This window comes from Miniopterus natalensis, chromosome 9 (genome assembly GCF_054644295.1).
Source record: "Miniopterus natalensis isolate mMinNat1 chromosome 9, mMinNat1.hap1, whole genome shotgun sequence".
NCBI classification, from domain to species: domain Eukaryota; kingdom Metazoa; phylum Chordata; class Mammalia; order Chiroptera; family Miniopteridae; genus Miniopterus; species Miniopterus natalensis.
The window spans coordinates 13,974,618-13,998,825 of record NC_142089.1 but is presented as its reverse complement, the minus strand read 5'-3'; the positions used below and the strand labels follow the sequence as shown (position 1 = coordinate 13,998,825).

At 52.0% G+C, this 24,208-nt stretch overlaps 1 protein-coding gene across 1 annotated transcript in view; it reads right to left on the bottom strand.

Moving 5' to 3' along the window:
* Positions 1–24,208, bottom strand: part of MAN1C1 (mannosidase alpha class 1C member 1) — a 109,324-nt gene that overhangs the window by 21,227 nt on the left and 63,889 nt on the right. The window contains exons 3-5 of the mRNA XM_087820227.1: positions 9,477–9,592; positions 7,213–7,293; positions 1,471–1,565 (exon numbers count right to left, since the gene is read on the bottom strand). Of these exons, the coding sequence (XP_087676353.1) occupies positions 1,471–1,565; positions 7,213–7,293; positions 9,477–9,592 (292 nt within the window). The remainder of the gene's footprint in view (positions 1–1,470; positions 1,566–7,212; positions 7,294–9,476; positions 9,593–24,208) is intronic.

Genomic DNA, 24,208 nt, shown 5'->3' with positions numbered 1-24,208 from the left:
TGCTGTGAGTAGGAAGTTTGGTGAGGCAATGTACAGAAACTCTTAGCACCATGCTAGGCACATGGCGACTACTCAATAAATGAAACAGTGTTATTGTTAATCTTTTATCCCAAACACACTGTCTAGCAGGAATATTTGTCAAAGGAACAAGAATTGGGCGTGGATCCTGACCTTGAGAAGCTCCCAGGCCAGTGGGGGAACATGAAGATGCGTGTGACAAGGGCCATGAGAAAGGAGATAAAGTGCCTGGAGGCCAGGACAGGCAAAGACACTTTTGGCCTAATGACAAAGGTGTCCTCTGAGCTGGGTTTTGATGGTCAGGGAAGCTGTGAGAGATGGGCAATCCAGTGAAGGGACAGAGTGAGAGAAAGCAAGACAGGGGGCACATCTGGGATGTCCAGAAGCAAGATATATGCACCCCAATGTATCTTAAAGCTGGCTGGGCCATTAGTTTTCTTGACTTTGACCCTGTCCCTTCCCCTCTCTGGGTCTCAGTTGCTACATATGGAAAATGGGTGGATATAAATACACTCCTATCCCATGAGAGGGAAGTGTTGAGGGGACAAGTGAATGCCCTGAGGTATTGAGGGAACAGGTGAGCAGGACAGAGCTGCAGCCCTGGCTCCACCCTTCTCTGGCTGTGTCACTCTGGCTCTGTGACTTAGCGACTACCCAGGGAGATTTTAGTTCACATACTGAATTAAGCAACAGATCAGAGGGGAAATAATGAAAGTGGCCAATAAAAATAAATGTTTTAAGACAGAGCCAGGAGAAAGAAACACTACCAGTGAGTGGATTCTTTCATTAGTGGGACCACATGTTATTTTTTAGTCTTATCCAACATTTTTGGTATAATCCACATGTTCTGCAAAGAGAATTTATTATTTTTACAGAGGGTAAATTCCAATAAATATTATGATTAAAAATGGAGTTGGAATTCCTGGGTTCATGTCTTGAAATGGTCAGTTACTAGCTTATGTGAACTCAGCCAGTCACACACTTTATTCCTCGGGGTCTGAGCCCCTGTGGGTTTGACACTCCTGGAAGCCCGTGTTCTGACACTGGGCTCCTGAGACCCAGCCCTGAGGGTGGGGGTCGACAGACCAGGGGACCCTCTGCCCAGGGTCCTGAGACCCCCTAGCAGCTTTGGGTGCCTTCACATGGCGGAGGGTATGGTGTGCCTTACTGGCCCCTGGCCCTAGCTAGAGAGGGAGGGCACACCTGGAGGGCTGTGGGTCAAGGCAGTGTATGGGACAATCACAGAGGAACAGCTGCCCCTGCCCACCCCTGAGGATCAGGCCTTGGGTGTCCTAAACCCCAGAACCAGGTTTGGTGACAAACACCAGCCCAGGAGAGCCCTTGGTGAGGGCCAGTCTTCACTTTGCTGCTGACTGGCTGTGATTCCAGAGGCAAGTATTACGCTCTCTCTGTGCCTCAGTTTCCACGCAGATGCAACCAAAGGAGTCCTACCTTTTGAAGTTCACGACACCTTTTGGGATTCCCGTGGGGGTGTTGAAGGCCGGCAGGAGTTTCTCTCCGAGCTTGATGGCCTTTACTCGGAACACCTGGAAGGGTCAAAGGACATTGTGAATCTGGGCTGGGTGGGGTGCAGTCGCTGCAAAAAACTGCTGCTGCTGGGTAAACCTGCCAACGCTGCCGGGCCCAGGGTGGGAGGTGGCGCTGCATGAGGCTCTGCAGTGGGACAGGCCTGGCTCCTCGAATTCCCGACTCTGTGGTCTGAGGTGAGGCACCTCTCTCTGAGCCTCAATTTCCTTGGTCATAAAACAGCGACAATATTGCCTTCCTCAGAGGGTTATTGGGAGGAATACAAATTAGGTAATAGTTGCAAAGCACTTAGGCGGTGTCAGGACTACAGGGAAGGCTCAATAATTATATCTGTGAATGGGTGACCTGAGAGAAGATGAAGGAGCCAGGGCAGTGGGTCACCAAGGGTCCAGGCCTGCCCACACCGTGGGACCAGGATGTCACAGGCTGAGCTAGCAGGAAACACATTTGTACAGAATGTGTTTAGAGCCCTGGACTGGGAGCCCAGACCTCGACCCGGTTCCCGTCCTTGTCGCACAGCTTGGCATCTATGTGCTTCTCAGCAAACCACTGGCCTCCCTCTGGGAAACATCCGTTGTAAACCAGGGAAGCACCTTTTCCCCTTTCCCCTTCGGATTCTGCCTACTGTTTCCATTTTATGGACCGGAGAAGGGGAAGGAAGGGAATGGCTCATCCTAAACCACGGGCATGATAGAAAGAGAGCCACAGGAGGTCCCAGGCTCAGGGCCCCTGCCCCAGGCTATGACCCTGTCAAACTGCTGTTCTGATTGATTCAAAAGCTCTGGTGACCTCCTGACTCAGCAGTTTCCCTTGCAGGAATTTATTCTAAGGAAATACATAATCAAGGGTGTCCTGAAGATTTAACCTTATGGCCATTTATTCCAGCATTGTTAGAACAGTGGGGAGAAAATGGAAACACTCTGAATAGGAAACGATAGGGAAGCGGTTAGGTGACAGCTTAGCCCTACCTTGGAACACCAAGCAGCCCCCGAAATGATGCTGTAGAGGACTAGTTAATAGTGAAGAAAGGGTTTATAATGTATTCAGAAAAAAACATGTCAAAATAGTGTAATTCATCTTTTTAAAAAAATTACATGCACGTGGACACGTGGGGAAAGGATGGACCACGCCAAACTATTAGGAATGGTCTCCTGGGAGGGGTGAGCAGGCTCATGGAGGATTTTTCTTTTCTTTTCTTGGCTTATCTCTATTTTCTGTGCTATTTTTATAATGAAAACAAACCCACACTAAACGTCATTTATCTTTTAAAAGATGAGAATCGAGTCCCTAAGCAACCGCTCCCAGTGGGACAACACACGTTTCCTTTTACTTCTGGAGCTTGAGGGTGACCCAGTTTGCTGACCTCCTGCATGTAGCTGCAAAGCAAGGTCATCTTGAGCCCCCCCCCCCACCCCAACTAACGCTGAGGCAGCTGCTAAGGGAATGCAGTGGGAAGAGGCCTGGGAGGGGTCCTTGCTTAGGAGGAGGGGAGAGGGGGGTGAAGGCAGGCAGGAGGGGAGGGGCTCGGCAGTGATGGGCAAGAGAAGGCGATAATGTCAGTGCCAGGCAGGAGGTCCGAGAGTGGACACTGGGGGCTATGTCAGAGTTCCTGGGGAGCTTGGCCAGAATCCAGGTTTCAAAGTCTCCCTGTCACCCCAGAAGCCATGGGTTGAGCAACAACTAAGGGCTTTCATTTGAGGCTCCTGATACCTTCACGGACTCCTGAGGAGGCGGAGCTACAGACCCAGGGGACCCACTGGAACCTGAACCCAAGGCTGAAGCTCCAGGCCACTGTCTGGCTGCCCTCTGCTCTGAGCACTGAGGGCTCACTCTTCTTAGATGCGCTCCTCGGCCGGCAAACCATGTCTTCCCCTGCGGAAGGCCTTGCTGCCGGCTGGCCGTGCAGGCTCTCAGCCATCCCAGGGAGGATGCTGAGTGAGTGTGTGTGGACCAGAGTGGGACCGTGGGAACAGAGCACTGATCCCTCTTGTCACCTAGGATGTGAGTGGGTGCGTAAGGGGTCCTGGACCCAGTCCCACTGTGGGTGTGGGAGTTCTCCCACACCACCAAGCGATTCTCTAGACACCAGCTCCATGTCCAAGAATTCAACTCGATTCTGACACTATGTATGTGGAGATAGCATCAGATTCCATAGGTTAAGGGTTCAGTCCTACAAGACTGCCCCCCCCCCCCCCCCCCCACTTCAGCCGCCAATGGGAAGTGCAGGCTGTTACCTGTACTTCTGACTGACAGGCTATAAACGAGAGGTTCCCATGAACTCCACCTTAGGTTTGATTAATTTTCTAGAGCAGCTCACAGAATTCAGAGAAACATTTTACTTACTGAACTACCGGTTAATTATAAAAGGATGTAACTCAGAACAGCCAAACGGAGGAGATCCCTAGGGCAAGAACTGGGGGAAGGGCATGGAGCTTCCATGTTCTCTGAGTGCAGCACTCTCCCCAAATCTCTACCTGCTCACAATCCAGAAGCTCTCTGAACCCTGTCCTTCTGGGTTTTTATGGAGACTTCATTGCATAGGCCGGGTTGATGAAATCACTGGCCACTGATTTGTCCTCTAACCCCTCTTCCCTCCTTGAAGGTCAGGGGGTACCTAAAAGCTCCAACCCTCTAACCATATGACTGTTTCTCCTGGCAACCAGCCCCCATCCTACGTGGGGTCCCAAAATCACCTCAATAACATAACAGAAGACACTTTTATCATTATCATCACTTAGGGAATTCCGATGGTTTTAGGAGCTCTGTGCCAGAAACAGGGTGAAGACCAAATACCTAGTTCTTATGATAACTCACAATAGCACGGTGTGCCAGGTGTCTCATCTACAGGACCCCCAATCCCTGCGACAGCCTTGTGGGCAAGGCGTTGACCCACTTGGAGGACTAAACCGAGTCTCAGCAAAGCATGTTGCCTGAGGTGTGGAGCTATGAGGTGGCTCTTTTCCAGGACACCCAGTGGCCTTTCCAACACAGAAAGGCCTCAGACAGCATGGTAAGCAATGGGCAGCAGCTGTTGGCACCAGAACAGAGATGAAAGAAAGTGGCAAGAATTATTATTACTATTATTATTTTAAAATATACCTTTATTGATTTCAGAGTGAGGAAGGGAGAGGGAGAGAGAGAGATAGAAACATCCATGATGAGAGAGTCATCATTGATCGGCTGCCTCCTGCACGCCCCTGAATGGGGATCGAGCCCGCAACCCAGGCATGTGCCCTGACCGGGAATCAAACTGTTATCACCTGGATCACAGGTCAATGCTCAACTGCTGACCCACATCCGGCTGGGCAAGAATTATATTCTGTAGAGTGATATGGGTGCTGCACTAGGAGTCAGAGCCCAGGTTCAGATCTTCCCACTTAGCAGCCATGTGACCTTGGGCAAGTCATGCACTGTCTCTGAGCCTCCTCTGCACAGCGGAATGGTGACACGTGCCCTGGCTGCTTGACAGGGTTCTAGACATCGAATGAGAGGGTGTGTGCAAGTAAGTGTGCTATATAAACTGTAAAGTGCTATGCCAGTGTCACCTGGTGTGACTGTGGCTGTATTTGGGACTCTCATGGGTGTCTTGGTAGGGCTGGCTACCCAGCAGGGGATTCCCCTCCCCCAGGTCCCCTCTGAAGCAAAGAACGGCATCAGCCCAGGAAAGGGTATGGGGCCTCTTCACCATTCAGAGTGAGGATATTCATGGGGGATTTTTAAAAAGCCTCACTTCACAGGCACCCATTGTGTGTGAGATGGAGGACTGCGAGAGGAGGGCGGCCTGCACCAGGCTGAAGGAGGGCCGACGGTGGAGAGGCCAGAGTCATGAGTTGACCCAAAATAGCCTCAGAGACCGTGTGACCTGAGCAAGTAACTGCTAAGTCTCAGATTCTGCACCTGCAAATCAGTGAAGACAACATTTCATGGGCTGTGTGAGGAACAAGGACAGTGCACATGCCCCATCACTCTGCATGTGGAGGTGCTGGGGACAGAGAGGGACCAGGAAGGTGTGGCTGGAGGACAGGGGCTGCGCCAGTAACCTGCCTGCTCAGGGATTCTGAGCCACTTAGGCATCTCCTTGGGCCTTAGGGACTATTTCTAAGTCACAGGTGCTCCTGTCCACATCCCACTGGCTGGGCTGCATCCTGGGAAGCCAGGAGGATGGCCCCTTCTAGGGAGCTAAGGTCTCAGAACAAGTTCTCAGAATCACAGACACCTCAGAGCAGGGAGGGAGGGACAGCAGGCCTGAGGAGCGCCAGCTCCAGCCTAACCCACTGGCCCCCACACCGTCCCCTGTAAGCCCCGCTGTATCACTGCCTCCCCTTCCCCGCATCCACCGCCACCTCCCGCCACCTAGACGGGAGGCGGGCAAATGCCCGCAGACACGAGTGCCTTTTTCTGCTCCGTGTGTCATTTCCTGTCCTGGGGTTTCCAAATGAGATTCAGGCCTTGGGTGGCTCAAAGCTGAGGGCTCCCATCTACAATTACTTGGGGACAAATTGGTACAAGTGGTAATCTCCGCTGAGGAGATTATGCCTGATGGAGAGAGTCTAAAGCAAGCGGAGAGCTAAAGCGCATGCTCGTTCTCTCTGAACTCGCTTCAGTCCGTTGCCTTAAATGAAGGGAAGTGGGTCAGGCAGCAGCTGTGCAGGTGAAGGGGGCCTTTTCCTCCACTTGCCCCTGCAGGCATAATTATTCATCTCCGGGTGGACAGAGAGGGGCAGTGAGGGGAAAGGAAAGGGGTCCAGCCCCAGGGCAGCGGTCACACCGGGCAGTGGCCCTTCTAACTAATGGGGAGCACCGATGTCCTAGGAACTCAGCCCACCTCACTGGCAGACACTTGGGCTGTAGTTTCATAGAGGCTCTCAAGGGCCTCCCATTCGTACAGAACTCTGGTTGTCAAACTCCTCTCATAGTGCAGCACTGGGGTGAAACACTTGTCCTCCTGCCCCATGTCAAAAGACTTTTTGACCCAAGCAGGGATTAGGACCATCCCCATGGTGGGGAAGGGAGTGAGGCCCAGGGATGGGAGAAGGGACTCGCTGAAGGCCACAGGCAGGTGTGGTGTGGGAAGGAGGTCCAGGTTTCCTGTGCCCACGGCCCTCCTGGAAGCCAGAGCAGTGCACCTGGGCTGAGGTCTGGTACTTACAGCATGTGGCTGCTCCATCTCCTTTACTGGCCCCCTCAGACCTAGAGCTGGTGTCTGGCTCAGAAGGGGAGGGCAAGGGGTGGTTGTCGAGTCCAGAACAAGGCCTAGGAGCCCCTGAGTGGAAATGGTGAAACAATGGTCTGGCTCTATCAATCCTGAGAACCAACACCTGCAATAACCAGTCCAGCAGCTCTGCAAGCCCACACCGAGCCCAGGTATTGCCGCACACCCTGCAAGGACTACATGGATGATGAGGAGACCCAGTTATTGATCTCAGAGAATTTACTACCAACTGTGGAGCCACTAGGGCTCACCTGGCCCTACTGAAGCATCAGACAGAAGAGGTTGCATGCAGGTGGCACCATGGAGGTAAGAGACTTGGGTGGCCCTGGGCACATCCTCTTGGATGCCTGTTTGGCATCCTTATTGGTGAAATGAAGGGATGGGAAGGATGTTCTCCCAAGCCCTTTCCAGCCTGGATGGAAGCACCAACTCACCTCCTCTCCTGTCAGGTAGAAGGCTGAGAGGAGTCCTCCGATGTACCGGATGTTCACCTCAAACAAAGATGCTTCTCCACTCTGTAGGGCAGAAAGAAGGGGGGAGGGCAGTGAGGACACTCGTGAGATGCCCGCAGGGCTCCCAGAGGTGGCCTGCCGCTTGAGACAGGTCACACCACCATTGCACCCCACCCCACCCCGCTGATCTGGCCGCACCTGGGCTGGTTCCTGGGATGCTCAGTGGTGGTTTTCAGAGCAAAAGGCACCTGCCTGGTGGCCCCTGCACATTTACAACATTCCAAATAAACACCAGGTTTGGCTTCCTTCCCCAGCCCCTGCCCGAGGCCACTGGAGCAAAGTTATGCCTGGCTGCCCTCCAAGGAGCTTAAGAACCCACATGGGAGCTGCTGGCTGAAGCTTAGCCTGAGAGGAGGCTAATCTTCCTCTAGCCTGGCCACCTCGGCTTAAAAGGAGGGGCCCTTCCTTGAGGTGACAGGGCAAGGGGAAGGGTCCCAGGAGGCTCTGGGATAGACAGGGCAGTGCCAAGACTGAGAAGGAGGAGCGCCAAGTAGATACTTGTAGGTCAACAGCAATTTCTCTGCCTGGATCTGCAGCCTTCGGGGTATGCCCAACCTTGCCTGAATCGTTTTTTTCTTTCTGAAGTGTGGCCTGCATATCAGGGGTGCTGGGCATCATGCCACAGACCAGATCTGGGTGAAAACACCATCTGAGCCACTTCCTTGGCTTTGGGGCTTTGAGCAAGATGCTCAGCCTTTCCTTTCCTGAGTTTCTTTATCCCGAGCAGGGCAGATAGGAGACGATGAGTGGTGCAGGTGAGGTGCATGCCCAGTGCCAGGAGTGGCTTCAGAAAGGGACCTGTTGTTGCCTCCCCTGCCCCCAGGGCTCTCCTTGGCACACTTGCCATGTGATGGCCTTTTATTACTGACAAGAACAATGATCATCCCTTTATCTGGGAGAGCTTTTCCCTGGACAGAGCCCTTGCAAAGCCACTCTTTTCTAGCCTCACAGCACACAGTGATGTCATTGTTCCCATTTTTCAGATGAGAAAGCCAAGGCTCAGAGAGGGGGAGTGACCATGTCTTGCTTTCTCCCAGGGACACTCCCTAACCTGTCCCAGCCTGAATGCTCCCAGGCTCCCTCAACCTGGCCACCACCTGGTACCTCCGGCAGCTGCCTGATGCCCACTCTCTACCCAACATCTGCAGAGGGACAAGGTGGGTCTATGAAGATACCTCCCTTCTCCTGCTTCTGTCTTTCTTCCATCTGAGACAGTAGAAAATGAGATTCTAAACTCCTCACGTCACACAGACCATTGGAAGTCATAACAAGCCTCAAAATAATCATGATGGGATAATGGTGGCACTTACATCTGTGTGGGACTTGATGGTGTTATAAAACGCTTTTTACAGCCCTCCGTGATAGTTAAGGCTCACAGGCCTGCGCATTAGGCATCGTTAGTGTTGCTGTTGTGTCATTCTGTCTTAAAGTGGGCCAACTAAGGCCCAGGGAGGTTGAATGACCTTCCCCAGCCTGCGTGCCGAGCCAGAGAAGCGCTCCTGTAGCTTTGCTTTCCCAGACTTTCTCATTTGTCTCTCTGCCCTGCTCTGTACTGATATTGGCCTCAATTCTACCATGAGCTGCAGGAGCTGTCCCCATTCCCACCAGGACCTGTCACTCGTAGAGCCCGATGGAACCCTACAGTGTGTTTTGATGTCACCCCCTACCCCTTCCCATCTGTCTCCATTTCTTGCTCCCCAAATCCATCTAATCAGCCTCTTCCCATGCTGGGTGGGGAGATCAGTGGGGGTGGGGTCTGATACTTAAGGGTTTTGTGCCATCCAGACACATTACCATCTCCTTCTCAAGACTCTGGTCCCTGACCAAGGATGCCTTCAAGGCTGAAAACCAAGAGGGGGTTCGGACCTGGTAACAGGCCTCTCACCTATCGCAGCACAGGGGGGGATCCAGGTTAGAGCAGCTCTGAGCAGATAAGCCTCTTCTCTACTCCAGAGTCACTTCCCCTGCTGCTGTTGTGACAGATGCAGCCTTAGAAGGGTCTTCCTGGGTGTGAGAAACGTGCCTGGTGCCCCAGGGAGGGGAAGGAACAGCCATGGCTGGACTGCTCTGCTGCGAAGCCTGGAGCCAGAGTCCCCACACCTCTGGGTTTCAGAGATGACAGGGTGGAGCTGGCCATGACCTCTCGGGCTGCTTCTGGCCCTAACACCCCAGGGGCCCTGACTCACCACGTTCAGGTGGAAGTTCTTTTCAACCCAGGCCTTGGCCTCCTGGAACTCCTCCTTCAGCTCCATAAGGTAGAGGGTATCAAGGGAGTCAATGATAGTTGCCCCTCTGAGGCCTCCTGCAGTACAAAAGATTGAAGGTATGACCCAGGGTCATGCATACCCTTTCCATGCAGCCATACAAGCCGCTATCCCCCAGACCCCTCTAAATGCCTGGGCAGGCTCCAAGACCAAGGCTGGCCCAGGAACTATCCAGGGAGACTCCAGAGCCACCAGCCTTTGAAGGCAAAGGGGAAACCAAGTTCATGGGCTGAGCTACTTCCCAGACCTGGGGCCACTGATATCTGCCAACAGGTCCACCAGTCGGGCACCCACCGCTTTTCTGTGATGCTGGAGGTAAGGACAAACTGGCTTTTGGCTCACACAGTCTTAACAAATGTGCCAGTCCTCTGGCTCTTCAATTCCATTCCTTATTTAATTCTAAGAAAGAAACATGGAGATGTTCACAAATATTTATGTAGGAAGGTATTTATTGCAGTGTCATTTATAATGGGGAAAAGTATGTGTGTGGGGGGAACTCCAGGTCCAACAATGGTAGATTAGTTATTTAAATTGTGGCTCAAATGTAAGAGAGGATATTAGCCCTGGCTGGGTGGCTCACTTGGTTGGAGCATCATCTCACACATCAAAAAGGCTGAAGGTTCAATTCCTGGTCAGGGCACATACCTAGGTTGGGGGTTCAATCTCTGGTCAGGGTGCACACAGGAGGCAAACAATCGATGTTTCTCTCTCACATCGATGTTTCTCTCTCTCTCTCTCAAAACTCAATAAAAACATATTTTTTAAAAGTAGATTGCAAAAACAAACTAAAAGCACAGTACAATTTCTTTATTGTATGTCAAATGTGGATGTGTCTGCACAGAACTAAGTCTGGCAGGACATGATTCCTTGGTTAGCTCCCAGTACTGGCATTACAGGTGCTTTCTGATTTCTTCACTCATGAATTATTTTTATAATCAGAAATTTATTTCCATTTTTAAAAAAGGAAAGAATATTTGGGCAAAGAAACCACACAATGCACAAAACAAAGATTTTCATAGCCATTCTTGCTCTGGGCAGTGAGTATACAAGCATGATCTATGAGGCCTGGCCCCTGCCACCGGGGCTTCGAATCTTGTCCTGGGAATAAAGGCTGAGAAAATTGTGCAAGTACGTTTTCCACACCACAAATTGGGCAGAAGAGTGATGTGGAAGACCTCTCCATGTGGCACAACCAGAGACTGAAGTGCAGAGGAGTGTGAAGGAGGAAGGGAAGAAAAAAGAGATGCACTTGCTGTCTTCTGGAGGGCTTCCTGGAAGAGGTGGCTGCTGCCTCCCATCAACTTCTTACAACTACTGTCATTGCAGGCAGCAGCAATTTCCTTTAGGGACCAGAGGGTAGCTTATGAGAAGTGATTGTTCCTTCAATGTCCTCCTTGCAAGGGGCTCAAAGCATTGAGAACTGCAGGCTCGGCCTTCCCCACTGGAACTCTAGAGCCCGCTGACAGCGCTGAGCCCCACTTGAGTCTCAAGCACAGCTTAGTGGGCACTCCGGCATTCAGAGTTAGCATCTAATCTCCTTAATTAGTGCTTCCCTAACTGCTCACTTGTGTTGACTTTGCAGCCAGAGAATCCTTCCTTCTGAAACTCAAACACTTAACCACCTCTGAAGGCAGGTGGAAAGGGCGCCGCAGGGAAAACATCCGGAGGGAAAAGTTGGAGAAAGATAAGGGGGGTTAAAGAAGTCACTTCCAGAAGGGAGGATTTGCAAGGGAGAGCGGAAGGAGGGGAGGGTGGGGAAGGGGTCATCTTCTGGAGGAGCTTCGGCAATTGGGTTGAAGTGGATTTCTAGAATGTCAACCCCTCCTCTGCTGAAGGATTTAGTAGAAAAACATACCCAAAGCCAAAGTCAATCCTTTTCTGGTTTATCCCAGCTGCTTCCCCTGTAGGTGTCAAAGGCTAAACATGGATCATGGGAACTCTACCCTCCTGAGGGGCTCAGGAACAGGACAATGATGTGCCACAAAACCCAGGTCACAGACCCCGGCTTTGTTATGCCACAGGGCCTTAGACCTCGGTTTTTAAGCACCTGAAGGGACTTTTGAGATCCTGCTGCCCAATCCCTTCATTTCATAGATGAGAACCACAGAGCAGGGTTGGGATGGCCTAAGATGAGACTTTAGACCAAGGGAGGAGTGGAGCCCCGGCCCCCGTAAATGTGTGATGTATTTTCCATGACAAGGGTGCCTTTCAGCTCCCTGTGAAAACAATTTCAGGTCTGATTGCTGACCCTGCCCCACCCCTGCAAGGGCAGGAGGCCGCTCTGAGCTCAAAGAGAAACCCAGGCTGTGCGCTGTGCATTCTTCAAGGCCAACGGAGAGGTGGCCCAGAGTATCTGATTTCTGATTCTTGCCCTGGGCTGCCTGGTGTTTTCACCTCATGGGACCTGCTGCCCCTGGGCTGAGCCGAAGGCCTGGCCCTTAGCTGGGCTGGGAGGGCAGCCAGGGCTCCTCGTGACCAGCTCTCATTCCCAAACCCTCCCTCCAGAGGCACAGGCTGAGAACGCAGCTTGCTAAGAGACTTGTTGGCAAGGTTCTGCCCCTGCTCTCAGATTCCTGAATTCTTCTCTTGGTTGATCTCTCACCCTCACATCCACCTACCACATAGCTGGGCTGTGGGCCAGCAAGGCACTTATTGGAAAGCCTTTCATTCCAGGCCAGAGGTTACTCAGCGGCCAGGCTGGGCAGGAGAGAAGGCCCTATCCTGAATTCAACTCTATTTGTACCTGTGGTGGCCTGGGCAGCTTCCCAAGGGGAAAAGACACATGCCCATTCAGTAAGCAGGTCCATGATTTATATGCAAAGAACCAACAGGGCACAAAAGTCAGGCAGCCAGCTTGGACTGGGCTGGGCCTGAGCATGGGGCAGGTTCCAGGTTGGCCCTTCCCCCAGCTCCAGCTCTGAACACTAGCTGTTCACAAAGGACTCCTCCCCCTCCTCTTCCTGCCAGGACAGGAGGCAGTGAGGGTTTGGGTTTAAACCCCAGTTTGGGCCAGCAACACATCTGCTCTAAGTGTCAAAGTTCTCATCTGTTAGACCAATGGGCTAGGGTACTGGGGAGTCACTATAGGTTCCTGAGCCTGGATAAATGCATCATATATATACTTGGCCCAAATACATCTGATAAGGGCATTTGTATATGCCTGGCTCAGAGCAAGTGCTTGACAAATCAGTTCACTGGTTATTTCTGTGATCCCTGAGCTCACTTTGAGACATTGGCCTAGCCAAGGAGAAGTGGGTTCAAAACAGCTCCATCACATACTAGCTTTGTACCTCTCTGAGCCTCTTGTGCCTCATCTGCAAAATGGGGATGGTAAAAAGTACCCAAGATATTGGGTACATGTGAGCTTAACATAGTAAATAGAAGTGTGCTCCCCATCCAACTGCCCCTGGGTAGCCCCTGCACAAAGTCTTTTGGGGTCATTGTAGCCTTGTGGAGCTCCTGCATTACTGGCCTCTCCCCTGCCCTGCAGGGCTGTGTGGTCATGAGACTGCAATTTACAAAACCTTTGGCCCAACTTAGAGGAAAAGTGTCACATGGGTCCCACCTGTGTCTGCTGCTGAAGTCATCACCACCACTGACCTGGGTGTGCTACCTCCCTTTTCTTCTAGTTCACACTGTACATTGTTGCCTGACCTGTCTTCCTAAAACCAGACCCCACCTAGTCCCTCCACAGCTCAGGAACCTGCAATGGCTTCCCAGTAACCATGCAATAAGGGGGTGAGACCTTTTGGGTCTGATTCCAAACGATCTGGTTAATCTCATCTCCCATCAAGCTCTGCTTCCTGGGCACATATTGCAAGCCCCTGCCTCCATACCTTTGCATGTGTGGCCTCTGCCAAGAAAGTTCCTCCATGCATCTGGGCTTACTCAAAGCCCACACATCCTTCAAAATCCACCTCCCTCTGGCAACCTTCCCTGATTCTACCCAGCCAACCTCCTCCTGCTTAGAGAACTACAGCATTTTCTTGGCCTCCCATTCAGGCACCCACTACACCCACCCGGGACTGAGGGGCTTTGTCTGCTTGAGGTCAAAGGTTCCCATGGCCTCTCTCACATCCCTTCCCCTCCTTGTCTCCAAGCAACCCCAAAGGCCAGAGCCCCCAACCCAAATGGGCCACCCACCATTCCTTGTGACACTTGTACAAATTGCCAGGAATTGCCTTCCCATTCCACCTTCTCCTGTGGAAATCCAGAGCCCACCCCTTGCCCATAAAGCTGTTGTGATCTCTACCCCATGGTCCACATGAAGTCTCACCCCCCCTGACTCTCCTCCATGAGAACTGTCCCCTGGCCCCTCCAGGGCACATTGGATGCCCCCACTCTGTCCACCTCACCTCCAGCACAAGTGCTCCCATTCCTATCACACTATAAAGGGTTCATCAATTTACTTGTCCCTGCCCCTCCCTAATAGCAGGAGCTCTAGTCTGCATCAGAGTCATCTCCAAGCTCAAGGAGCCTCTGAGAGTGAAAGTGGGAAAGCAGGAGGGTGGGCGTCCCGCTTGCTCTCTGCTGGATCTTGGCCTTCGGGACATGGTCTTCCTCTTGCTTGTCCTCCTAACCCTGTGATTGCTTCTTTGCAGCCCCTCTGCTGGTTCTGCCTCATCTCTACACCTCTAAAGACAGGTGCCCAGGGCTCTGTGCTGGGGCCTTTTCTCTTCTCTGTCCTTCACTCCCTTAGCGATTCAATGCGGCCTCACAGCTTAAATACCCTCTGCGTGATGACCCCCAGATTTAAATTTCCAGCAAGGGCCTTGTCCTCGAACCCAGATTTACCTATCCAACAACTCCCCACCCACATTGCCACACAGAGCTCCACAGGTATCTCACGTTCAACTGTCTGAAAGCAAATACTGCTCCTCCCTCAAACCGACTCCTCCCACAGTCTTCCCACCTCGGTAAATGCCAACCCCTTCCTCCTAAGAGCTGTGGCTTCAAACCCTCGCCTCACTCCCACATCCCGTCCTGCTGCAGATCCTAGTGGCTCTATCCTCACTATTTCCAGATTCAGCCCACTTCTTACCTCCTCCAGCTACCACCTTTGAAAATGCAAATCACATCATGTGACTCCTCTGCTCAAAACCCTCCCATGGTCCCATCGGACTGAGGCCTGTTACCTGGCCCTGGCTTCCTCTCCCCCTGCCCGGCCTCTCACCCCCAGTCGCGAACTGCTCCCGAGCCCTCCAAGCCTGCGCCATCCCTAGGCCTTGGCGGTGTGACTGCTCCACTCAAAGAGAACCCCCTTGGCCTTCCCCACCCTCTTTCTTTTCCTCAGCACCTTTAGCCCAGGGGTGTTACTCATGGATCTGCTTCCCCTGTTTGCTGTCCTCCCTGACAGAGCACAAGCTGCTGGGGGGAGAGCTCTGCTCTGTTCACTGCTGTCCTGCACCACCTAGAACCCTTTCCAGCCCATCGCAGGGGCCCCTCCCCTTGGGGGAGGCTTTGAGTGGGCTGTGGCTCACTCACATCTCTCAGTGCCTGGCCCCCAGAGGCATTAAGGGTATACATGTCGGTTGGACAAACTGAGCGGGCATCTGCAGGGACCATATCCAGGTCAGCTTCACTGTCTCCTCGGCACCACTGCCCTGTGCAGAGCTATTTGTCATGTGTGTGTCAGCTCTACCGGGAGCGACTCAGCTCCTGTAACCTCCTCTCTGGGGGCTGCCTGGCTAAGCACCACCCTGCCCTGCTGGACTGTGCTTGTCATCTTCTGATTCTGCCACATTGGTGACAATGGGTTTTTTTAAATGTGATTTTATATGAACAAAGAGAATTGGGTCAGGCTGGGCAACATAAGCTCCAGGAAGAACATTTAGAAGAAAAAAAAATCACCCAAGGCATAGCCTATTACTGCAGTATCCCCAGAGCCATATATACTAATGGCTGCATTTAATTTGATGATATAATCCACCAGAGGCTTCTTAATCTGTAAAGAAACAACACAATGTTTTTCTCAGCTTCCAATGAAACCAGTGTGGCTGAGTGGCAGGCTGTGTTTCCCAAAGATGAGAAATACATCCCATCCCACAAGAGGAGCTCGTCCCAGGGCTCCTCCCCTTGAACCTGGGTGGACCTGTGGGACTGCCTGGAGCAACAGAACAGAGCAGAAGGATCATGTGCTACTTCCAGGCCCAGACCCTAAGAAACAGGCAGTTTCCACTTTCTCTTGGAATGCTGGCTCTTGGAACCAGCCACCATAATCCGAGGTAGCCGCAAGAAGAGAACACACGGAGAGGCCATGCGTATGTTTTTTGACTGATAGCCCATCTGAGCTCCTAGCCAACAGCCAGCATTAATTCCAGACCCGTGCGTGGAAAAGGTCCCAGCTGCCGAGTCACTCTTGGCCTTCAAGCCCTTTCAGCCGAGGGCCCATGCACGGTGGTAGAGATAAGCTGGCCCTGTTGCGCCCTTTCTGAACTCCTGACTCTGAATCTGTGAGCATAATTACTAAGTGTTCTGAGATACTAAGTTTTGGAGTAATTTGCCATGCAGCTGTAGCAACTGGAATGTTCTTCCACGTGGGTTTCTAGAAAGATTAAAGTGATAGCCCCACTATCCCCAAGTACATTGTTTAAAACCACATCATCTTACGTGGCGAGGTCTTCTGGCTGCATGAAGTCCGTGTAGGGTTTAGGGCCTCTCCATTCCTATCATGGCTGGGTTTTGTTTTGTTTTGTGTTTTCCTCCAGTATGAATTTTTCTTGAATCCTCCCGCAATGGCTACTTGCTAGGTCAAATAAAGTTTCATTCATAGGCTGTTTCCAGGCAAAGGTTTCTCAAAGCCTCTGGAAGGACTAACAGTATTTTTTAGGAACTATTTCTGGAACCCAATAGAATGCTCTTTCTAGAGGCTGACTAATAAAATGTGATCAGATCTGACCACGTCACTGCCCTTTTAAAAAGCTGTCAATGCCCCTGTTCTCCAGGTTCAAAGTCCTGGGCACAGTGTACAGGGTGCCTGTGGTCCAGGCCTTGGCAACCTCTCTACTGCTCTCTCTGCATGTGATGCTCCACCCAAAAGCTCTGGAATGTCTGCTGACACGGGTGCCTCTGCCTGCACGCCTTCCTTTTCCGAGTCGGCTTGATAAACGCTTACCCATCGTTCTGGCCTTGGCTCACATGTTGAGTCCCTGAGCCACCAGGCAAACCTGACCACCCCTCCTTTGCAAGCCTGTCCTGCTCCACTGCAGGTGCCTCTTTCACAGCACTGCCCATGCCTGTGCTTACATGCCTGTGAGTCCCAGGGGCAGTGGCTGGATCTGACCTTTCCCAGAGCCTGGGCATCTATCCCCAGGCCAGGCACAGAGAAGGTGGGAACAAATAACTGTTGAATGAATGAACGGCTAGCGGCAATGCCTACAGCACTTTCCTAGGGATCTCCGAAAACTTTACAAGGCCTCTTGGCCTCGGAGAAAATGCCACATGCAGCAGTGGTCAGCTTTCCAAGGAAAATACCGTTGGAGGGACAAGATGGGCAGCAGCAGATGTCAGGGCCCTAGTGGAACTAATGGCTTCCTCCAGCCTTCCCAAACAGAGGCCACACTTTGCAGCCAGGGCCGCCTGGAGAATGCTTGCCATGGTCAACTGCTGGATAAGGTTCATTGTGACGAATGGCCGGACATGGTTCATTCACTCAGTCTACTGGACAGGGCTCCACTGGAAATAAGGCGGTTTTAAAATGTTAATGTATTATTTGTTTGTTTTTAAATAAGAGCTGAGGGTGCTGTCTGCCCTGGAAACTTATATTTAAAAACTCTCTGACAGTGCTGAGGATCAAGCTCTGCACAGCTTTTATCTCAGAATATCTGAGAGAAGAAAAGGCAGATGGAGAAACTGGAGCCCAGGACACTGCGGTGATTCTCCAAGGTCCCAGAGGCTCAGCAGCTCAGGGCAGGCTGTAATCAGATATCCAGATACCACCTTCTGCCCACTGACCTTGCAGGCGTGCTTCTAACCCCAGCTTTGTCCCTTCCCAGCTGACTCAACCCTTCTGGGCCTCAGGAAAATGGGACAATGGGATCTCCTTTTTAGAGCGGTGTGGCCAGTTCAGACAAAGGTATACACAGAGCATTCAGCGGACACTCAACATAAGAGAATCTGATATACCCAGCACACAGCAGGTGCTCAATGCACGGGGCTGTTATCACAAGGCTCAGGTCCAGCCAAGGAAGCCACACCAGGGCTGGCAAAGCTAGGACCTTCTGTAGATCACTGGCTCAGCAGGGAGGATGGCACAGCCTTTATGCCAGACAGGAAGGCAAGGAGTGTGAGCCATCGGGAAGGCAGGACAGAGCTGGACAGGCACTGTGGCATTTTTAACATGATTTTTGCCTCAGTAGGGAGAAGAGCCCTTAGCTGCTCACCCCAAGAGACACTGAAATACAACTGCTGCTCCAGGCAGCTTCTGAGGGCAGGCCCGGGTGATTGCTCAGTTCTCTCTCCACCTCCACAGGAGGGGTGAACATCTCTGCCCCGCTCTCAGCCTCGGTCTTGCCCATGTACCTTGCTTTGGCATCATGTTGGGTGGGGAATTAAACTCTGCCCCCGACTTTAGGCTTGACCATGAGACTTGCCAATGGGACTAGTGGACATGACCCTCCTGCACTCCTGCTCTTCACCCTGAGGACAAGTTTCTAACGGCCAGTGGTCCAGGAAGGATGAGAGACAGGTGGAGCAGCCCTGGGCCCCGCCGAGCAGAGCCCAGGCGGCCGGAACTCCAGCTTCTCTGCAGCCAGACGCACGAGAAACAAATGCTCACCGTTGTTTGCCACTCGCTGTGGGGTGATTTGTTACACGAATTATTTCGGAAACAGCTAATAAAATATGCTCTACTTCTTAAGTCTTTTCATGTTTTCCATACTCTAGCTAGAAAACCGATTCTATGTGGTCCACTCTTTCTAACCATCCAGCCTTTACTCAAGCTGTTCTCAAATGCCCTTCTCTCACCCCAAATATCCCACGGATGTCCCAAACCACACACTTATTTTGAGTCCTAGAGAAAATGCTGCTTCTTCAAGAACCTCAAAGACATCTCTGATTCTCCCACCTGGACCTGAGGCTGTCTTCCTCTGAACTCTTTTATTAAAAGAACTGCTCTCCGACTCTCACTGGAGTAACCTAGGTCATTGCTGTGTCGTTTCTCAAGTCCATCCCAGGCAGAGAGTCTGCAGGACTGAGTCTAAGCCTGGTCCCTCTAAGCTGGCACAGGCCCTGCAGAGTCCAGGCGTCACTGTGATCTGCCGAATGAAGGGTCGCGCAGCCTCCTCCCACTGCCTCATGCCCGAGGAGGAAGCCTCCCCGAGAGCCAGTGCCCCTGCCAGAGGCTGCTCCTGTGTGGTGTGAGGTGCTGGGGGCAGAGAGCAACTCCAAGATCCTGCCCCGGGGCAGACACCCCACAAAGGTTTGCTGGTGGAATGTGGAATTCTCCTAAATGCCAGTCACCAACCCTTCCCTATCACAGGCTAAAGGAAATAATCACAGCACGACCAAGCACTTGCTTGGTGCCAGGCATTGTGCTACGTGTGTCACACACATCTTGTTTTTTAAACCTCATGACAACTCTATTACTGTCCTTTTACAGATGAAAAGTGAGGTTTCAAGGAATTGAGTCACTTGCTCAAGATTTATTTAGTCCCCCCAAAACATATTTTTGAGTGCTAGGGATGCACCTGGTGCTAGAGCACAGTGGGGAAGGGACAGTCCTGGTCTCCACCCTCAAAGAGCTGCTGGCCTGATGGGGGAGAGAGACACTAATCAGGTGTCACACAGGTGACATCTGGCTACAAAGTAATGTGCGTGATAAAGGTAAAGAGAGCAAGCGGCAGCTGTGGCCAGGAGGGGGTAGCACCAATGCTCCCTAAAGGAAGCACAGGAGGGAAGAGAGGGCATGGGACCATGCCAGGCAGACAGCACAGCAAGCAGAAGAGCCTGAGGTGGGGAAGTCTTGCCATGTTTATGGAGCAGAAAGGTCACCGGGACTGAGAAAGAGGGAACACAGTGGGCGGTGAGGGGGCAGGGCCTTGGGGGCTGTAGGGATGGCTTAGAAACTTGTTCTGACTGGTGTTTTGAAAAGATCCTCTGGTACCTGTGTGAAGAGGGGCCCAGAGAGGACCCCTTGTGGGTAATTCATGAGCTATTGATCTGGGTTGTTGAGTGCCCACTAGTCACTTCTGGACGGAAGGGGGAGGCAAGGAGCACCCGGGCCTGCACATTGAGACCCCACAAAGGCAGCTGCTTACCAGCCCAGGAACAAGAAGAATTAATCCAGAGCACAGGGCGACACTGGCCAGTTGCCTCACCTCAGCCCCGTCAGGGGAGGCTCCAGCTGTCCTCTGATGGCACCGGGGCCGCCCAGGCCCACAGGCTCAGGGCCACAATGCTATCTTGGATATACATTGTGGCCACACAGAGCTATGCATTGATCGTGGCAAACACAGCCTGTGGGCCAGAGCCAAGAGGCGCAGATGTGTAGCTTTGATAACAAGATGAATGATGATGATTGGAAAGGGGAAAAGAAAGGGAATCAAAGAGGCCCTATTCAACCTAAGAAACAAAGAGACGTCAGAGGCAGGGTCGGGAGAACCTGGTACAGAACTGAGCCCCAGCAGAGGGTCCTTGTTAGCTGCAGGGTATGGGACAGCAGAAAGGGCTGAGCCCTGGAGCCACACTTCCTAGCTGCCTCAGTTTCTTCATCTGTACAATGGGAACAACACCACCTCCACCTTGCAGAACTATCCTGAGGGTTAGAGATCGCATAGTGTGTGTGTAAAGAGTGGATGCAGCAGCCACTCCCAGCAGGCCTCAGTGGACGTGACAGTGATCAGCGTGTGTGGAGGCAGATGCTGTGCTGCTGAGCTCCCCATGGGCAGTACCTCTTTTAATCCTCCCAACAACCCTACGAGGAAGTTAAAATTAGTATCCCTGTTTTACAGACAGAGAAGATGAAGCTTCGAGAGAACAAGCAAATTTCTCAAGGCTGATGAATGGGGAAGCCAGAATTCAACTCAGGCCGCCTGCCTTGGAGGTTGCGTTTCATTGCTGTGACATCCTGCTCTTGTGCAATATCTGCAACTTGGCCAGGTTCAGAGGGTTTCCAGGGGTCCCAGGGAGGTGCCCAAAGCCACAAAACCCCCAGGCCATCTCCTCAGGGCCTGGCAGTACCTCCTACCCGTGGGCTGGGGTAATGGCCCTCAGTAGCAGGTGGGTGAGAAGAGGCGGGTGTCTCTTCCTGCAGGAGCCCTGCCCATGATACGCTCAGACCAGCCTGGCACCACTTCCTCTTGGGACAGATTTTTATTTCCTACAGAGGATGGGGTAAAAAGTTATTTTGGAGTCGGGTAGACATAGTGTAAAATCTTACCTTGGTATTCCTAGCTGTGTGACCTCTGGTTAGTATTTCACCCATGTGAGCCTCAACATCCCCACCTGTGAAATGGGGATAACTTCAGAGACTGCATATTACTAGAGAGACTGGCATTAGAAGGTGCACGGTGAAGGGTTTTTTTTCTTAAATGTAAATGGGCTGCTGGGGGTGCTGTGAGTCACCTTTTATTCAATTTAATTTGACTTTAGATGCAGCAATAAGAGTGGTTCTGGTCAAAGTGTTTGAGTGTTGGCTTTGCATATTATCAGCTGTGTGACCACAACCAAGTTACTTAACCTCTCTAAGCCATGAGCCTGCATCTTGAAGGTGTGGGCGGATTGGATGAGGCACAGAGTCTGGCAGAAAGAAGGAGCAGGAGATGGAGGGGTCTGTGCCTGGGCTGAGCAGGGAGAGGCCCCTGCCCCACTTGCCTATGCCCACCCACCCACTCCTCAACCCCTGGTGGGCCAGCCCTGAGCATGCTTCCAGGGTGAGAACTGCCTCTGCTTTAGATCTCGAGTCACAAATGCAGCAAACATGTCACAGCCCAGGAGACAGCTCTGTCTGCTTCAGAGAAAACACACAGTTCAATCTCCTGAAGATCGAACCCCAGGAGCCTTTCAAGGTTTTCCCAACAAGAGCAGTTCTCGGAACTCGGGAGGCACTGCCCTCACGCGACTGAACAATTAAAGCCCCACGTATTTGTCATTCTCAGCGAAGGTTGGCGAGGATGACTGAGAAAATGAAAAAAGAACTGATTTCAGCGGTGCAGTGTTCAGAAATGTAAGGCAATCCATTTCTGTCAATCCACGGAAGGCACTGCTCAAATCATTAAAAAGCCATCGTACTTAATCATGCAGAGAAGGCCGGTCCGTGCCTCTTAGATCATTTTCAAATCGTTTCAGGTTAACTTTCAAAAACTGACAGGCAAACAGGGAGGGGATTATGACAGATGATAATCTCAGGAATTTCTGGTTCTGGTTCTCAGGAGAGGGGGGGATTTATTTGAGAGAAAACCGCCACCCAGGCCTTGGCATGGTGGTGGTGGGGACAGTGGTGTGGAGGAGTCCAGGATGGATCAGCTGTGACTCCTGCCCTCAAGGAGTGTGCAGCTGAAAAACAGCAAATTCACAGCAAACTATTCAGTAAATGAACAGTTACGATGAATTGTGACAGGTGCTGATAAAAGGCGGAAGTTTACCCAGTGGTTAAGTCTCAGCTGTGAGCACACACACCTGGTTTTGGAACTTGCCTTTGCCATTCACTAGCTGTGTGACCGCACAAGTTCCTGTATCTCTCGGGCTCATCTACAAAATGGGATGCCCATCTCATAGGCTTGGGAGGTTATGAATGAGTTAATTCTTATAAAGCCTTCAGGCACTGCCTGGCACATACCGAGTTCTCATTCAATGCTGGCTAAGCAGCTAACTCTGCTGAAGGAGGCCTCATAGATGACCTTTGATTTGGATCAGGAAAAATGGGGAGGAGTCTGCAGGGGTAGAGCTGGAGGGGGGATATTCCAGCAAAGGCCCAGCGGGAAGACATTCGTCTGGGGGAGCAGCACAGGGTACATGGGAAGAGGGTGAGGGAGGGAATGCTGCAAGCTAAATTGGAGTCTTCCTGTGAAGGCCTGTGGATGCCATGCTAAGGAATTGGATCTTACTGAGAGGGCAATGGGGAGTCATGGAGGTGTGTTAGCAGGGCCAGGCCCATGAGCAGCTATGTGGATTAGAAGCTAATTGAGGGGTAATGAGAAGGCTTTGGACGGTGTGCAAGACGCAGGCTCCTCAAAGGTCAGGGATGTCTGTGTCTTCTTCCAGGTCTCAGCTCATGTTGGGGGTTTGTTGACTTTCAGGTGACCACCCCCTACATCAAACTCTGATCCAGGGTCCCCAGGCTTTGTTTGAAGAAAACACCCTTTACTATGGTCAGCAAAGCCCACGCTCCCCTTTCTCAGGGCAGAGTTGCTGTAGGGAAACCGCTGCCCAGTCAGAAACTGCATTTCACCCCCCTTTGCATTTAGGTGGGGCCCTACCACCTAGTTCTGGCCAGTGGAATGTGGACATAAGTTACATACACCACTCTGAGGCCTGGTCCATTAGCACCAGCCATGGGATCCTCCAAAGCTGAGACAACATCGAGAGTCATAATCTGAAGATGGAGTCTCCACCATCCTGGGTCCCCGAGTGACCATGGGGAGCAGACTCCTTCTTCCTCCCACCAACTGGACTTTACATGAGCAAGAAAGAAATGCCTGTTTTCTCAATCCACTGCGATCTCTGGGATTATTTGTTATAGCAGCTAACACTACCTTAAATAAATATACCCACTAAATGGGATGACCTTGGGCATATTATTTCACCTCTCTGGGCCTCAGCTTCTCTAATGCATATTTCTGTGAAGGCCCCAAATATGAGCAATGATTTGCAAGCAGGGAAGTACTACAGAGATGCCATTCACAGCAGTGTTATTGGCTTAAGTCTCTCAGAGAGCCTGATGGAGAGGGAACTTTGCCCAGCCCCCACTGAGGCAGGGGGAGTGCAGTCCAGGGCTTGGAGAAGCAAGGGGTTGAGATCCACCAGCAGATTCTGACCCAGACTGGGGACCCTCGCTCCAGTTCCGCCCTCTGCAGAGATGCTCTCCATTAGCTGAGTCTTCTGGGGCCTGGCTTCCATCTCCTGCTGGCTCCCCTGGGAAGGAGTCAGCCCAGCCTCCCTGATAACTTGGTTCCAGCCTCTCACAACTCATTAACAGGGAACTGCGTGCCCTGCCAGGAAGATGCACGCCTGACTTTTCAGACATGTCAGGTAGACACTGTTATCAAACCCCTGTCTTGTCTCTGCACAGCCCTACATTCTCCTGCTCTGGTGCCCTCCTACCAGGCTCGGTGCTCAGGGCACATGCTCATTGCCTTTGGAGATTTAAGAACCTCATGTGCTTGAGTGTTCTGCCAGACAGGCTGGCTGGGAGCAGGGGCTTAGGATGGAAGCCCACAACAGTGACGAGGCTCACCCTGCACCCCACTCCTAAGTAGTACTGCACTCCCAGCCCAGGGCTGGTGCTGAGACCCTGCAGGAAGACAGGAGCAATGCCTGAGCACTGTGGGATGTGCTGAGCTGGATCTGGTCACTGGCAACTTTAACAGGACTCTGGTCATTACATGTCCTTTTGCTGAGGGGGTTCCCTCTTCCACATCTTGGGAGCAGGGGGTGGAGAATGCCCCATCCCCAGCTTCTGAAGCCTGTACACACGACCCCATGGCCCCATTCTCAGG